The sequence below is a fragment of the Perca fluviatilis genome, chromosome 3, assembly GCF_010015445.1.
Source record: "Perca fluviatilis chromosome 3, GENO_Pfluv_1.0, whole genome shotgun sequence".
Classification (NCBI taxonomy): domain Eukaryota; kingdom Metazoa; phylum Chordata; class Actinopteri; order Perciformes; family Percidae; genus Perca; species Perca fluviatilis.
The window spans coordinates 32,938,525-32,956,358 of NC_053114.1; the positions used below are offsets into that span (position 1 = coordinate 32,938,525).

At 41.0% G+C, this 17,834-nt stretch overlaps 1 protein-coding gene across 1 annotated transcript in view; it reads left to right on the plus strand.

The window, feature by feature from the left end:
• LOC120555771 (talin-2) overlaps positions 1–17,834 on the plus strand; it is a 97,713-nt gene that overhangs the window by 40,998 nt on the left and 38,881 nt on the right. Inside the window, exons 3-13 of the mRNA XM_039794822.1 lie at positions 7,252–7,423; positions 8,303–8,400; positions 9,347–9,476; positions 9,869–10,021; positions 10,601–10,743; positions 10,985–11,112; positions 11,441–11,504; positions 11,614–11,718; positions 15,795–15,950; positions 16,835–16,936; positions 17,497–17,573. Of these exons, the coding sequence (XP_039650756.1) occupies positions 7,288–7,423; positions 8,303–8,400; positions 9,347–9,476; positions 9,869–10,021; positions 10,601–10,743; positions 10,985–11,112; positions 11,441–11,504; positions 11,614–11,718; positions 15,795–15,950; positions 16,835–16,936; positions 17,497–17,573 (1,292 nt within the window). The 5' untranslated portion in view covers positions 7,252–7,287. The remainder of the gene's footprint in view (positions 1–7,251; positions 7,424–8,302; positions 8,401–9,346; positions 9,477–9,868; positions 10,022–10,600; positions 10,744–10,984; positions 11,113–11,440; positions 11,505–11,613; positions 11,719–15,794; positions 15,951–16,834; positions 16,937–17,496; positions 17,574–17,834) is intronic.

Consider the following 17,834-nt stretch of genomic DNA (forward strand, 5'->3'; position numbering starts at 1 on the left):
CCTTTTGGTGTCACATATTTTCTCTAAGGAGAACAGAGGGAAAGTGATTTACAGAGCAGATATGTATGCTGTAGCAGACACAAAAATGTCAGTTGGACTTTAAACACAGAAATGTTAAACCAGAGAAAACAGATGGACTAATTACCATGCCTGTAGTAGCCCAGTTTGGACCTTGTGTTGAAACTAGGCTACCAACATGCTCTGGCAAAATATATTGAATGTGTTGATGTGGTCCAGAACTTAGTAGGATTGGCCTGTTTCACTTGTGGGCTGTTCTATTATTGGATTAGAGGCCATGTTACTGTAATAGGGCCTGGGCATTCCCTGCAGGCACTGCTCTGCCTCATTGATCTATTGAACAATAGCTACATGTTCCAGTGCTCGGTCTCATTTGCCTTTTAATTCATGAGCATTTGTCCAACTCTTAGGTTGGCAGTTTTTTGCCAACAAAATGAAAATCGGCTACTGTGGGTGAAAACCGTGGCGAAATGTAAGCGGCATTCCTTGAATTATGGTGTTCTCTGTCCTATTTTTGGTGTGATGTCTGTATTTACTGCATCTAATGTATGTCAAAGCCCAGGTCTATGAGTCAAATACTATAAACACAAACTATACCAGTAGCTCACATTGTTTGATATCTGTCAACACATGTTCTCTTGAATGTGCATTTCCCAGCTCCAGTAGAATGGGGCTCCAGCCTCATCCTGAAAAAAGGGAACAGTCTTGTTAGGTCATTAGATTATTGACAGACGTTGCACTGCATTTACAGAGACCCCAGGTAACCTGCTCAATTAAGGCCCAGTCACACTATTCTTTAAAATGGTGACATTTCTCAATTCATTCCAATGGATTTTTCCCCCCCAATGGATTGGTTTGTCTGATCTCCTCCAAAATAACGCATCCAGGGTGCCTTCAGTTCTGCTCCAGGCCACTCTGTTGTGGAGGAGTAGTTGCAATATCAACTTTCCTAGTGGCCTCACCCCCACAATGTCTTTAAGAGCAGGTATGTACGTGCCCTTGTTTTGGGATCAATATGATACAAGGCTAAAAAGCAACTTCAGGGCTTGGCGGCTTGAATAGAGTAGAATATCTTTATTGTCATTGTAACAGATACAACGAAATTAAGTGCAGTCCTTGTCAGTGCCAAACATCTATGAGGTAATTTATACCTAAATAAATACATAGTAAAAAATGCTACTACTGCAAACATATTATATTAATGCTAAAAACACATGGGAGACACACTCATACAGGCATCCACATTTAAAAATTACACATAGCCCTATTGAGGTAGATTAGTGGTAGGAATTATACTTTAGCAGCATTATTCAATGCACTTATGGCTGTTGGATAAAAGCTGTTTTGTAGTTTGTTCTTGATTTCATGTTCTTCTGACGGCAGTAGTTAGAACGGTGTGTGACCGGGGTGTGAGGAGTCCTGTAGGATGGTTTTGGCCTTTTTGAGGCAGCGGGAGCTGTGAAGTTCCTCCAGGGATGAATGCAGCTGGCTCTACCCATGATCGCAAACTATGCTTATCTTTACTGTAGGGAAACTTGGTGCTGGCTTTACGTGTGCTCTTCATCAATTCATAATTTTTGGGCTTTTCAGAAACATGTTAGAGTTAATTTTGACATGCAAATAGTAGTTTGACAAAAACAAGACTACAGCCATGCTAGCGGCTCTGCGAGGCTGCACTTAGACATGCACAGTGGTACTTTGAGCTAAATGCTAATGTCACCATGTAACCATGTTCACAATGACGATGCTAACATGTTGACGTTTAGCAGATATGTTAATAATTTTATTCTTCGTTTAGCATGTTAGCAGACTAACCATCGCCAATTAGCACATCGCAAAAAGTATATCAGAGGCTGATGGAAACATCATTAGCTTTGCAGGTATTTAGTCATTAACAAAGTATTGGACAGAGTTAAAAAGTTTCATGATAATCCATCTCATAGTTGTTGAGATCTTTTGCTAAAATACCAAACACGTCAACCTCATGGTGGTGCTAAAGGGTGGTTTTGGGGATCCCCAAAGTTGGTCAGATTTCCAGATATCCTATGGAAGCCGTTAGGGCTGGTCCGAATACCATTTTTTGAGCTTCGAGGCTTCGGTAGTAATGAGCATCGAATATTCGAAGCTTCGGAGAGAGGGGGCTGAACATATTAAAGGCAGGAATCTCTGTGTCTGTCTGTTTGTTTGCAGGTTGATTATTTTGAGAACCTTTCATCCAAACGACTTCACAAGGGAGTGCAGTGTCGTATTTGTTGCAATATAGATAGACAGGCCAGACGCGTTCAGAATTAATAAACTTTTAACCTCTCAAGGATCACCCTCCCGTCAATGGGACACTTTGTGACTGAGGCGTCGCTGTAACCTCGATAAAACTTCCACTCATGAGCGTTTTTATAACTTTAAAGCATTAAATCTTCAAAATATACAGCCATGTACACAACTGTTACAAAGTAAAAGAAAAAAAAACAACTCAGCCGTAATCTGCGCAGCCGAGAGTGCATGCATACCTGTTGTCGTTGTCCTGTCAGCAACAAAGTGGTATTTTAACCAAAACTTGATTTTCATAAATCTCCAAGAGTCCAAGGAAATGTAATATCCAAGCTTTATATTCCAAAACGATCTCTTCGCCTCACAATGTTGAAGTTTCTGGCCGAATCACAATGGGAAACAGTTTTCCATTTCCGCACTTTTTATCGCCGCTAGCTTCTCTGCCCAGCTTGCTAAATGCTCGAAGTGGGCGTCATCGTGTACAGACTCTTCTTCTTCTTCTTCTTCTTTGTAGTTTATTGGCGGTTGGCAAACCAACTTAAATGTGCATTACCGCCACCAACTGGACTGGAGTGTGAACAAGAGATAAATGCAGAAAATAAATAAACCAAAGACAAAACGAATATTCGAATGTCAAATTTTAAAATCGAATACCAACCCACCGAACGAATATTTGAATATTCGGGTCCAGCCCTAGAAGCCGTGAATGTCTGTACCAAATTTCACTGCAGTCCACCCAATAGTCGTTGAGATATTTCAGGATGGGCCAAAGGGCTGGACTGACCAACAGACGGATGTTGCCGTCCATAGAGCCATGCTGCTAACATGGCTTAAAATTCTTAACTCAAGGCTTTGTTTGTCACAAACTTTCAACTGCATTTCATCAGCAAGGGGCAGTTGTCATAGAAATGGTTCAGTTTTCATGTGACCTACAGTTAGCATCGACCGTGATGAATTTATCTATATATGACTGTATGAGGGCTAGTCACTATGCACAATCATACATATCCTGAAAATTCCTATTAATTATTTACCCAAAAGCCAGTCCACTATGATTAAATTGGCCCTGAATGGGCTTCTGCTGTCGGTGGTGTAAACCACATGAAAAATGTGAGTGGTACTGTTGAATATTGTTGTTATGTGAGCCTGCAGTAGATCAAAGACGTGTAGGTGTAACTGATGCAGTAGGGTTTAAAGTCAGGAGGGGGAGAGATGCTTTGTGCTTATGTATTACAGAGTGGGAGAATACAGCGTATTAATGATAATGGATTTGTGTGTTCGTTCTGTGTCTTTTATTTTGCAATGTATTGGTGGTTCATTGGGTCCCTTTTCTCTGCTCAAAGGGTTTACTTTTATTATAATTTTTCAATTTTGGATGTAATATTTGCATTGATATCTTATGACTGATTACTTCAAAAGGGTTGTTGATGTTGCGGAGAGCACCACTGCTTCTCTCTTGTATGGCAAGAGTTGGTATGAATAGTGAGGAAGCAATGCTGAAAGTAGGGATGTAAAGTAGACCGATAAAGCTGCAGACTGACGGCACCCTGGTTCAGCAGGTGGATGAGTCCGGCAGTCAGATACAGCAGGCTGGTAAATAAAGCATGAAAGCAAACAGATGGACCTGCATCCAGATGGATTCACCAGCATGGAGAGAGATGGAGCAGGTTGCTGTATGTGAGACTACACTGCTTTTGTCCTCTCTGAAAATGCAGCTCTTCTTCATCTCATGTAGAAATACCTCTTAATGTAGTATTTCTGCTTGCTTAATCGGTTTCTTGCAGTGTACAATTGTAAAGTCTGCTGCTAAAGCATGTGCTTCTGCATCTGTAATTGTATCAACTTATTAGTCTTAATTGAGTTATTGGATAGAAAACATTTCCCCCATGATACTATTTGAGCATGACTAAAAATATGCCCTTCTAACATAATGTATTATTATTTTAGCTTTATTGGAGTGCGTAGCAACATTGGTCAAAATTTTATCCAGCTGCATGTTTGAAACTAATTTGGTCCAATTGGGCAAACTGGGCAGCAGCTGGGGCTCATGGTCAAATTGGTTACCTGTATCAATATTGATAACAAACATTTGTTTTGGTATTCTGTCTCTCGTTCAAAAAGCCTTAAAGCAATTTAGCCCATGCAATGTTGTTTACTTAAATAATATTCTCTAGTGTTATCATTTAGAAGTATAAGCTATCAAACTAAGAAATCCAAGACATGGAAAAAGACAGCCATGTCTATACAGGACACACCTTAGAGCTGCATTGTCAGCTTTTAGCATGCCTCAAATGTATTGATATTTAGGAAGAGGCTCACACGGATGTGATGGAAGGGCAGAGTTGCAATAAGCAAGTCAGATATTCATAAACTTGTAGATCTGCTCGTTTCACATTACAGTGAAATGAAAAGGCACCTTAAGTGCGGTGGATTGCAGCAAAGTTAAATACACTGAGCCTTGATGTGGCATTATGTTAAAATCCCAAAGTGATTTCTGCATTGGTAGTTACACTGCCATAAATAAGCTAGTTCATTCTCTGTAGTCCTGCCGAGCCCGCTGGTGGTTCCACTGATAACCATTTCATCATATTATTAGTTTATCATGTTCTTTCCCCATTGCTTCCCCTTATCTCCTTACTTTTTTCCTGCTGCTTATCTGCTCATTCTTCAGAGTTGTAGAGGCTGATGCTGCAGCGATTACATTCTAAAAGAGGAATATCACATTATTTTATCGGTTTGTGGACGCGAACACATACCACCCCAAAGGTAAAAACCAGAGGTCTGTGATCAAATCAAATACGAAACACTGTGACTCTGAACAAGATAGCGATGCTTTGTGGATTCATAGGTGGATTTCAAAAATGCGTTCATATACTTGTACATCACCCTCGTCCCCGTCAGTGTTTCCACAAAGTCGCTTTTGTTGCTTTCATTCACTGAAGTAACTCTTGGGCTGGTTTTTAAAGGGCATCGCTGAGAGTTTTGTCTGTCTTCTTCCTTCCTTTGAGAGACCTTTTCATTGTGACCAATTCAGTTTAACAGTGTGGGATCACTAGAATAACACATCACATCTGTTTTAGGATGGTGTTGTCATTAAAGCTCAGTGAGGCTCTGACAGTGTGAGTGATTGTAAGAAAGTTTTTGGCTTTAGTCCAACTGCTACCAACAGGGGGTTTGTGAAAGTGCTTGACTGATTGAGATAGAGCCCAAAGCAATAGCTGAGACAAACAAATGGCATTTTTCCATCACATGGTACCTGCTAGGCTCGCCTCGACTCTACTCAACGCACTGTGTGTCCATTTTCCATTGCAGAGTTTAGTACCGCCTCGGCGTGGCTGGTCATCATAGCGGTGCCGCAGTAAACTGCCATGACCTAACGCGCCACACACACACACACTCACACAGAATGTCGAAGGTGTGTTGTTGTTGCCACAGCCAGAAGACACATTTTGTTTCAAAAGAAGCTGGAGACAGCAAAAAAAAAAACACCGCTTTAAACAACCAAAAAAAGTTTTCTTATATTCTGAGAATATTTTCTTTCTATGATTTAATGTGTTAATATTAGACCTAATTGTGTTTCGTGGTAGAGATACATGCTAGCTAGTGTCAGCTGAGTGTCAACATTGTGTGCCAGACAAACACCTTCACTGCTATATGTGAACACATCTCACATAGGAGCCAGATTCTAAATGTCTGAGTCAGGGTCAGAAGCGAGCAGAGCGGATGAGGGGCCGTCTGTGTACTTCAACCATGACCAGGACTGATCCCTCACCTTTGACTCCCTGGCACAGAGGGGCTTAGTGTTCCCTTTTATCCCCAGACAGGAGGTTCTCTGTTAGGGAGGTCACAGCTTTCTTCCCTTCTTCATCCTGCATTTAATCTCTGAACCACAGCAGTTTTGAATCATATTTGTAGTCATATTTAAACATGTATTAACTGATTTAGTTTGGCCACAACAAGCGTGAACACATTGACATATCGCCACTTTTTTTAAAACAATTTTTTACCTGGTAGCAACCTGTGTTTTTTACCACAGTTCTCTTTATATGTGGTAAGAGAATATTCAGCATGCAAACCGTGAAGGACCCATGCTGACTTTAACTTTGGAAGATAACAAGCTGGAAATTGCTTTGCTGCCTCTGAACACACATCGTCTTCAAATATACAGACTCCTGTTGTCACTGGGAAAGAAATCGATTTAACGGTGCGGTGTTTTTAGAAGTGGTTTGTTTCACCCATCTCATATGAAAAAACATTGTGGAGAAGTGCCTCTCCAGTATCAGTTGTTGTGGGTAGCTTTGTTGCTTTATTTGACATTTTAAAGTCTGTTGTTCAGTCTTTTCTCTGTCCCCAGCAGGGACCAGATGGGCCGTTTTCAAAAAGTGATACATTTAGTTATGGGCTCTTTTTGTTTTATGAAACATAACAATGCCCTCACTGTGCACCAATTAGCACTTTTGTTCACATTCATAAAATTTCATTGTTCTCGACGTGTGTGTGTGTGTGTGTGTGTGTGTGTGTGTGTGTGTGTGTGTGTGTGTGTGTGTGTGTGTGTGTGTGTGTGTGTGTGTGTGTGTGTGTGTGTGGTCACAGATGCGTGAAGAGAAAAACTGCTTTAGTTTGTGCTTTTTCTAATGGCGAAAATAAAAAAAATACTTTTACCTGTTTAATCAAGCATAACGGCGATGTCGTAGTGAATTAATTTAACTTCTAGTATTATCAAATTCGAAAATCACAATTATCCCATTTGCAAGAGAAATGTGTATCAGACTGGGTGTAAAGTGTATAAGCCCTCTCTAGAACATCAGGAAATTAATTCTTCTCCTCCAACATCTGGCTCATTTATCACAGTCAATGAGTTTCATCACTGTGCTCAAGTTTTGCCCCTCCTGGACTTGTGCCATGCAATAAACTCAACCTCTGCTGCTCTGTCCTTCCCCTCTTTGTCCTCCTTGTTTTGCGCAGGTGTAGCTGCAGCCCCCACCCACACCGCCTGCCAAGATGGTGGTGCTGTCGCTGAAAATCTGCGTTCGCCAGTGCAATGTTGTGAAGACAATGCAGTTTGAGCCCTCCACAGCTGTCTATGACGCCTGTAGAATAATCAGAGAGAGGGTCCCTGAGGCTCAAACTGGACAGGGTAAGAATGATAAAAGGACACTATATGGGGTGTAAACTGTAAAAGAAACAGGGCTGCAAAGGAACAATGAAAGAGAACAAACGCAGTATGTTTGGGCTATGATAAGAGTTTTCAATGCTACAAATCTAAATAGGTCTGGTGTTATTATTCACATAACCGTGCACTTAACAATTAATCACAACATTTAATGACCGTATCCAACTCTAACTAAATCTGATTTTGCAGATTAATACTTCAACTTGAGTATTTGGATGTTCGAAGGCTCACAAACTAGTTTAAATACACTTAAAAAATGGGATTCAATAAACAAAAAAAAAAACATAATAAAGATTAAACAACATTAAAACAGTAAAAAAATTCATTTGTTCGGTCCGCTTTGTCTTGATTCCCATGTATCTGTTCGGTCTTCAGACTACATGATATTTTTGTCTATTTAGGCAACCGTAGAGTCGTAAATTTAGCGTGACTTGGCCGAGACCCCCACGCTGGATCTCAATCATAGCTTGCCATCTTTCGCTACTTGCGTAACGTATACAGGGGATCAGGATGAGGTGCTGGGTCAGACTGCACTGTTCCATCTGACGGCATCAGCATTCCCCCATGCGTCACCTTGTTTACGGACTAGGCGAAAGAAGGCAAAAAAAATTATCGGACACCGTAGTGTTTTTGAGGGGACGTTGTTGCGCGTTGATTGTTCTCCACTATAGCACACTACAATGAGCAATAGTTGTGCCCAACGTTCAGTATAGTTCCCGATGCCCCATGGCTGTCTGGTCGGTCACATTATGGAGGTGATGTTGTGTACTCTGATCCCGGCATAAGGAATAACTTCCATCACAACGGTCTCTAAAATGTTGACGTTTCTTCTCACTGCTCCAGCTTCAGACTATGGTCTGTTTCTGTCTGATGAAGACCCCAGGAAAGGCATCTGGCTGGAGTCTGGAAGGACACTGGACTACTACATGCTTCGCAATGGGGTAAATATATCAATCTGTTTAACCCAACACACACACACACACACACACACACACACACACACACACACACACACACACACACACACACACACACACACACACACACACAGTGTTCATTTATATGCAAGTTATGTATATAGTCGTTGTTTTAGTTACTTCCAAACTCCATGAGTTCAGATGTTCTAATGGCCAACAACTGAACGAGGCAGCACAATGTGATGATCTTTATTTGAACAGATCATTAACAAAGTGCTTTATGATGGAGGAAATACAAACATTGTAGTTCCTTTTAAACGTTATTAATCCTTCAATAACAACTGGGAACAAAGACAGTGTACAATATAATTAATTCCTAAATCATACACAGCAGTACAAAAACAGAAGGAACAATACAAAACAAGAAAAAAAAAAAAAAAAAAAAAAAAAAGGCTTGTTCCGCCAGTCTTAACTCCTGATCCCTGCTCTACCAAATGCCGCGAGCGCTCTGGTTTGTCGTGTAGTGCTGCCTCTCAGTACATCAGTGGGTTTGGTTTTGCAGCTCTAAATGGTTTCTCCTCTTCAAATCCACCAAAGGCAACCCAGGTAGAAGGCATGACTGTGACCAATTACTCTGAACCAAATCTCTCCTCATTGTTGTGATTGGAAGGGAGCAGTGAGCTGTGATAGGCAGCCGTTAAATAAGGTTTTCTGGCCCATATTCTCCCCTCTCTGCAAGCAACCTGGATGCATTTGATCATTTTTCTCAGCGGTCTCTCTCTCTCTCGCTCTCTCTCTCTCTCTCTCTCTCTCTCTCTCTCTCTCTCTCTCTCTCTCTCTCTCTCTCCCCTCCATCTCTTTCTAACCCTAACCCATTCAATTCCTGCATTCCTCTCTCCTCTTTTTCACTCTTTTTTTTAAAGTTTTTTTGTTCTCTTTTCTTTTCTCTCTACCTTTTGTCTTTGAGCAGGACATCCTTGAATACAAGAAGAAGCAGAAGCCCCAGAAAATAAAAATGTTGGACGGGGCCGTTAAAACCATCATGGTGGACGACTCCAAAACAGTGGGAGAGCTGCTTGTGACTATATGCAGTAGAATAGGTACATAGTTCCTTTTACTAGCCCTTTTCTCCATTCTGTTAAGGTGTGCTGTATTGGGTTTAAAAAAAAATTAAACTGCCCTTTATTAGGTCTTTTAAAGACATGCATGCATTAAAATTCACCGTCACAAAGCGTTAAAACATCATTTGAATCTGATAAGTGTTTTCCCAATCCTACATTCTGTCATTGGGAAAATAAACAGAATGCAAATAAATAAATAAATACAAAAACACTAAATAAACAATTTTAATTGCTTTAGTTGGTGTCCAAGAGCTTTTGCAAACAGAGATAATCATAAAGTGTTAAGAAAATAATCCTGTTGAATTAAACATCTATCCAACCTGACTGTGGGGGATATCGTGGATATTTTCTTTCTCCTTTTTTAAATCCAGGCATCACAAACTATGAAGAATACTCTCTGATCCAGGAGACGGTGGAGGAGAAGAAGGAGGATGGGATGGGCACGCTGAAGAAAGACAGGACGCTGCTGCGAGATGAGAGAAAAATGGAGAAGCTGAAAGCCAAACTACACACAGACGATGACTGTGAGTGTAGTTAAATTACATTTGACCTGATGGTATAGTTGATGGCGGCCGTTTATTTTGCTAAAGTGTTCATTCTAAACACTTTCGTAACGGGTCATTGATTTTTTTCCCTCCTAACAAAAGTCTGTGCTTTAATAAAAAATCATCGCACGTTGGCCATTTAACAGTCCATTTTAACAGCTTACTGTGATACCAACCACCTCACTTTTTTGACTTTTTCTTTTGCTTAGTTTGTTTTTTGACGTTTTTTTGACATTTTTTTCCCACTTTTTTTCAGACCCAAACTGTAAGTAAAAAGACATATATGAGACATGCAATAATACAGTCCAAAATACTTGACTTTTTCTCTTAAATAAAAGCATGTCAATAAGCTATACATGTCTGGCTCTTGATGTGATTCTCATCTTCCAGTGTGGCCCTCAGTGACATTTAGTTTGACGTCCCTGCTCTAGAACCACACTGATTTAGATTTTTGTAAAAAAACAACAACAACAACCTGATTCATATCTGCATTTGTCTGCCTTTTAAATAAGTTTTGTTTAATTATCTGATCCCTGTGGCTGTATTTTGTGTTGTCAGTGAACTGGCTGGACCACAGCAGAACGTTCCGAGAGCAGGGCGTGGACGAGAACGAGACCCTTCTGCTCAGACGCAAGTTCTTCTACTCCGACCAGAACGTGGACTCCCGAGACCCTGTCCAACTCAATCTGCTTTATGTGCAGGTCTGACCCTCTTAACATATTTACCACCACAGTAGAATGTAACCACGAACCAGAAGATATACAGTACCTTCCATTTCTCCATCATCACCTAATGGTGAATGTAGAATGTGCAGTCATGGATAACTTTTGGATACATAAATGTCTGCTTCTTGCAAACCATTTAGAATCTTGTTTCGAAGCTATAATATCCTTTTAGGTAAATAAATGACCCACTTAATTAAAGGTTTTATCTGTCTTTCAGGCTCGAGATGACATCCTAAACGGTTCTCACCCCGTATCGTTTGACAAGGCGTGCGAGTTCGGAGGTATTCAGGCCCAGATCCAGTTTGGACCTCACATAGAGCACAAACACAAACCTGGATTCTTAGAGTAAGTGCTATCCCGCAAGATGTCTCAGTGGTGCCGATCCACATTGAATAATTTAGCATTCTAAAGAGAGTAGCCCTTTTTCTTACTCCAGAATCTTTGCCAAATATTAGGTGCAGAACTCATTTGATTTGAATAAAGCAGACTAAAAGGGAAGGAGTTCATCCTGTCATGAAATTACCGATAGAAACATTTCTATTTGTGTTATAAATCCAATTTAGAGAGTTTATGAAATTGGTCTTTCTTTAGTTATACGGCTGAAGCAGAATAAGTTCATGTTCATGCTTTTCATATGAATTTCAGCTTCTTATGCATTTCATTTCTTTCCCAGCCTGAAGGAGTTTCTACCCAAAGAATACATTAAGCAGAGAGGAGCTGAGAAGAAGATATTCCAGGTGTGGCCACATTGTCCTTTTTCGAAAATTTGCATATTAATTGTTTCACATTAAACTCATTTGACAATTGTGCACCAATTGCTGAATACATGTGTAATCCAACCTGCAGGAACACAAAAATTGTGGAGAAATGACGGAGATCGAAGCAAAAGTGAAATATGTCAAACTGGCACGGTCTCTGCGGACATATGGCGTCTCCTTCTTCCTGGTCAAGGTAAGTTGTAACACATATATTTATTTCAATGGCCTCACGGAAATACACCATTTTAATGAAGTAGCACTGCACCCTTTTATTCACTGAAAAGATCATCTACCCTCAAAAAGTGAAAAATCTAGCCTGAAGTTCTTTTCTCCGGTTTTTAAAATTTCATTATTTAAAAAGGGGGAAGCAGATTTTGGAATTGGTTCAAGTGTATTCAGAAAGGCCTTTTATCTCCTTGGGCTTGGTCTTAACTGGATAAAAAGGTTGAAGGCCGTACCCAGCAGGTGGGGAAATTGTCTGTACTTCTCATAACAGGCAAAGGCATTTTTTTTTTTTTAAGGGCTAGTGAATACAAAATCTGCCAATTGGGTTAGCAAAAATAACTCGTTGCTAGAATAAACCTATGTTTTTTTTTCTTCTTTTGTTATATACATTATGTTATGTTTTATAATGTGTTTTGAGATTTCATAAAAATGAATTGTGTGAATGTGTGCAAATGTAACATTTTTCAACCCTTTTTTTCAACTGGGTTCAAAAGCTCAAATCCACCCTTTTTTAAAAGAGCTATTTTGATCGACCAAATCATTTAAGGAGCCATTTCCCCTCATACATCTTATACATCTCCTCTCAGTCTCACTTCTTCAGTAACACCGCATACAAACACACCGGCAGCACTCGTCTGCTGGGAGTTCAGCATGCGCCTTCGAAGGAAACCAAATGTTCTCTGTGCAGCCGAGTGTGGCGCTAAAGATTATTTCAGAGCGAGTGGGGAAGAAATGGAGTGAAAGAGGGAGACTAGGAAATATCGCACAGGCAAACCTGGGACACTTACTCTACCAAATAAGTCCAACTGCCAGTGAGATGCCTGCCGAAATGAGCAATTTGCTGATTCCCTCCCCTCGCATCATTTGTCACTAAGAGGACATCCTGCATAAAGTCATGGGAAACTTCCCTGTCTGCATCGATAAATTGCTTTCCAACTGTCACCTGTTCTGACTTCATCGCTGAGCTCTCGTAGAAAATGAGACCATTTCTGGTAATTGCTTGGGAAAAAAAGGCACTTGTGCTGCTGTTACTGACTCTCTGCCAGACAGTTCCTGGCTTTTCATCAGTAGCTTTCAGCACCAGAGAATAAGGGTAGAGATAAAGTGTAAAACAAATCACAAACTCTCTATTTGGTAGGAGCTCACCTCATCAAATCCTCATTTGCAGTTGCTCACACATTCCACAGTCATACAAGTTCACACTGTACCTCCCCTTTTTATTCCTTTCAAGTGTAAAACACCCAAATATGAAACGGTAGGTGCATCTCATTACCCTTAAATTGCCTCCTCGACTCCTCCACTTGCGTCACTTCCTCGTGTCGTAGTCCCTCCCACCGAGGAGATACGGGAGAGACGCGAGGAAATCATGGGAGGAGAGAGAAACCGAGGAAATGTGCTTTTAGAGGGATGAGGCGTCCTATCCTCTGAAGAGTCACATGAATTTGTCCGCTGTTTGGGATGAGTTGGCAACTCTTTCAGCTGCACAGCTTCCGGGAAGGCTGATCTCGTGTATCCTCGCTCATGGCGCCTTGGTGATCCCTCCTTGAGGCTCGCTCGGGCAGAAATAAGAGCTTTGAGACGGCCTTCACCGAGGACGGACAGAACCACTTCCTGTTCAGCCGAGGACCGACGAGTCGAGGAACTGTCAAATAAGGGTTATGAGATGTCCCACCTCCTAGACTTAGATCTGTGCTCCCCGTGATCAGTTTGACATCTTATCTGCTCACCTTTGTCGTTTCCGTACCCTCGAGTGTAATCCAGTGGAGCAGAAACATCTTTAAAATAACCCTGGAAAAAATGCAGCCTATAGTCTCTAACTCATGACCCCTGGAGGCCCCAGAGGGTTTACAGGCCCTCCAGGACTTTAACACATCTCACCTCTCTGCCCTCACGTCACAGCCCATCACGGTCTGTCCATCTGCTCGCCAACTGCAGCTCCTGAAGAAGCACTTTCTCTGCCCATGCAAGGGAAAGGAAAAGAAGTCAGCTGTTCTGTTGGCTCAGAGAGCGACTGGAGTATGACATTAAAGGCTTAGTGAATACAGGGGGGAGGTTGAGAGTTTTTGACAAGCAGATAAAGGCATGAGTAAGACGTAACACTTTAATTACTAAGTGGGGGAAAGTTTAGTCTTTTTCAACTGGTTAGACAACTGAATACCCATCTAGGCAGATCAGTGTGACAGCCAAATTAGAGTTTCAAGCTGCTAGGCCTATAAATTTAAATCCTGTTGCTTTAATGGTTATCTGTCCTTTTTCTCTAAAATGCCTTTTTATTCAAGTAATACCCTCAGCAGGCCAGGGAATATGAAAATGAAAGAAAATGTATTGTTCGTTGAAGGGAATAAAATTGACAATTTGAAATGGTTTGTTTGCTGATGACGCAATTTAAAATACTTTGTTTGCTGTCCTGTTGGTTTATTCATTCTACTTTTCTTTATACAACGTGGTCCAATGAGAGTGAAGCCCTGCATACATAAGACGATGAAAATCAGAGAAAATGCATGTTGAAAGGATAAAAACGGACATCAAAACCGTTATAAATAATGAAATAGTGTGGATTAAAAGCTTATGTAAACCTAAAATGTCTAAACGGATTTAAAATGTGGAAAATGAAATAAGGTTTACTAAATGGACTGAAATATGTAATTGCTTTTTTGCCAAGTGATTCAGAAAAATAGTCGTGAGATCTTGTGAAGCAGTTTGACATCCGTGCAGAAGTGATAGAAGACCAGAGACACGGTTTTCTTAAAAGGGCTTCATAAACACAACAAGTTAGAGGCCTGTACTGCAAAGCGGGATCAACATGCCCTGGATTTATTTCAGTTACCATATATCATATCAATATCGATATATGTTATATCAGCCCAGGGTTGGGCACCTGTATAGCTCAGTTGGTAGAGTGGGCGCCCATACTGTATATAGAGGTTTACTCCTCGACGCTGTGGGCCCTGGGTTCGACTCCGACCTGTGGCCCTGTGCTGCATGTCATTCCCCCTCTCTCTTCCCTTTCATGTCTTCAGCTTTCCTGTTAAAATAAAGGCTGAAAATGCCCGCCCCCCCCCAAAAAAAAATCAACCCAGGGTTTGCCAATCTAGCGACTCGCACGTTCATGTAAAAGAGGCGGTGTTTGCACAGCTTGACCAATTGCAAACCTCTACCAGAGCTGCATATTTTACATAAGAAGAGCAAACTATAATTCTACATAAATATAAGGAACACAGACACGGTTTTACAGGCATAACACAATACAGTCGCTGCTTCCTAAAACGGTAAAGGAAAGCTGGCAAAAAAATAGCCGACGCTGTAAATGCGTAAATCGCAACGCTTAACAGTATCACTTCCTCATCAGTCCGGCACAAGATCTGATCATAATTACACTTGTGCTTTCCATAACCTGTCGTTGCTTTAGCCTGTTATTCCAGTTGCAGCCCTGGCAGTGGTGAGCGATCGTGAGAGAAAATAAAAAATACAAAAACATAATTCAAACCGATGTGCGCTTTGGCAACACACGGCTCAAGAAGCCGACAAATAGCTTGTACGTATTTCCCTCAGCTCAAAATCTATATCTTTCATAAAAATACTCATCAGGGAATGTTAACGGGGTTGTCGGTCTCTAAAGGTTTCAACTTTTATGAGCGCACCTCTCTCTCTCTCTCCACACACTGAGCTCCACCAGATATTCTAAGAACGGTGATGCCGTTATAAATTGAGTATTGATTGGTCAGTAGGCGGTGCTTCTACACCGGTTGACGTCTAATCTCCAACAGAACCTGCTCCTGAGCAGGTTAGGTGTTCACCATGGCGATTTAACCTGGTAACAAGTGATCCACCGTCGTGATACACAACCCTGGGTTGAACTTGAAGTTACCTCGTTAACGCCAAATCTTGCTTCTTAGTACAGGCTTCTTCCAACTGACGGGGAAAAGGCAGTTCACTTGTGTACACAGTGCTTTGTTGAACTCATCCATTACTAATTCAGACTGCTAGGATCTAAAATTGTTTTTAAAAGTTTGGAAGGATTAAATCAAGTTGATATGTTTGCAGGAAAAGATGAAGAGTAAGAACAAGCTGGTGCCGCGGCTCCTGGGGATCACCAAAGAGTCTGTGCTGAGGGTGGAGGAGAAGACCAAAGATGTTGTTCAGGAGTGGCCACTTACCACTGTGAAGAGGTGGGCAGCGTCACCCAAGAGCTTCACCCTGGTAAGACACACACACACACACACACACAAAAACCTATGACATCTGACTGGACACTGATCCTGTCTTACACACAAAATCACCAGTTTCTCAATTTTATTTCACAAAGATTTACAAGGTTTTGGTTCTGCTGGCTTTATTCTTTCAGCCGTTTTTATCTTTTATTCATTCTGTCCACACTGACTTGAGCATATATCCCGGATAGTAAATAAGAAGGGCCAGGCCCACAGTAAACCCAACTGTTCTCTGCAATGGCCATAAAACATCACTGTAGTGCTCAGTCTGCCTGTCCCTTCATTTCCCTTGCGCACTTCAGTTATTGAACGGACTGTTTCGTCTTGCCTGTCAATATCCCTCCTTTGTGTCAGCACCATCGAGTCAAAGAACAACACGGATCTAATCTTGCAGATCTGGTAGATGTACTGTCTTTACTAAATGAACACGCTCTCTCTTTCTTGCTGTTAATTCAGCAAAGTGTTTTGTGTTTTAGGCTGTGTGTTCTTGTGACATTGGGATTCAAAATGGATTTGATTTGTGGTTCACATGTTGATGGAGTCATAGATTTTGATCTATTGTAAATTGGATGGGGTCACCCTGCCTTCCCAGTGATTTATAGTTAAAGTGTGCCCATATGAGGTGTACAGATCTTTATTAAAGAAAAGTCCAGAGTTATTTATTTTCTTCTCTGTTTCCTACATAAAATCTGCTCCAACATTCTTGGGTTAAGACTCTGACTCTCTGTATGTTGAAGCAGTTTGAGATCATCCAACACAACGTGTAGTATTCATCTGACATAGTCGGCTACATGGGAATCCACACAATAAATCCTGTGTACAGTGTAAAATGCATGATTAAAGGTGTGTGTGTGTGTGTGTGTGTCTGTGTAGGACTTTGGGGAGTACCAGGAGAGTTATTACTCAGTGCAGACCACTGAAGGGGAACAGATCTCTCAGCTCATTGCCGGTTACATCGACATCATCCTCAAAAAGGTGAGACATTTATCTCCGGAGACACCGATGAATCATAATGAATCAATAAAGTCTCAGATTAGTTGATGCGTGATATGCTCAGGCTACTGTGTTGTACAGCTGCACTTTAAGAAGAAGAAAAAAAAGGTTCAGGACAGCTGGGCTCATGTGGCACAGGTACACTGTAAGAACTCATATAGTTATTCCCCACCCTACATGCGTATTTGGGTCTCTATTCTTTCTTTCCTCGGTTTAGAAAGTTGAAACAAATACGTGCCTTCAAAATACTGAAAAGATATCTCTGCCCACCTGAAGGCCAGCACAACTTGAATCAAAAGTAACTCCTGCTTCTGGTTACATTTTAGTTTAAATGACCTTTAGCTGGTGTATCCAAAGCCTAAAAATAGAATTAAATATGTGTTGATGTGAGACCAATTTCCTACTCTGAATCGCTTGATGAATTTGGTTTTCTTTTATGTGACACTAAAGAAATTTAAGATAGCCTCAGGGTAGCTTTTTTTAAAGTCACTGTGGGCTCCTTTTTGAAACTAATGTTTGGTGTGTTTTTCTCTCTGCTGCAGAAGCAAAGCAAGGACCGCTTTGGATTAGAAGGTGATGAGGAGTCAACCATGCTTGAGGAATCCGTATCCCCGAAAAAGTATGTAAATAAGTAACTTATAACTAAGTGTTTTGACTATTCCAGTCATGCAAGCAGCATCTTTTGGATGTATTGTCATTAAATATGGTGCAAACATTCGTGTTCTCCAAGGAATTCACTGTAATAACTCAATGTGTCTAATGTTTAGTGCTAACGAGCAAATGTCAGCATACTAACACACTAAAATGAGATTTTGAACATTATACCTATACATGACAACTTTAGTGTAAACATGTTAGCATGTTAATATTAGCATTTAGG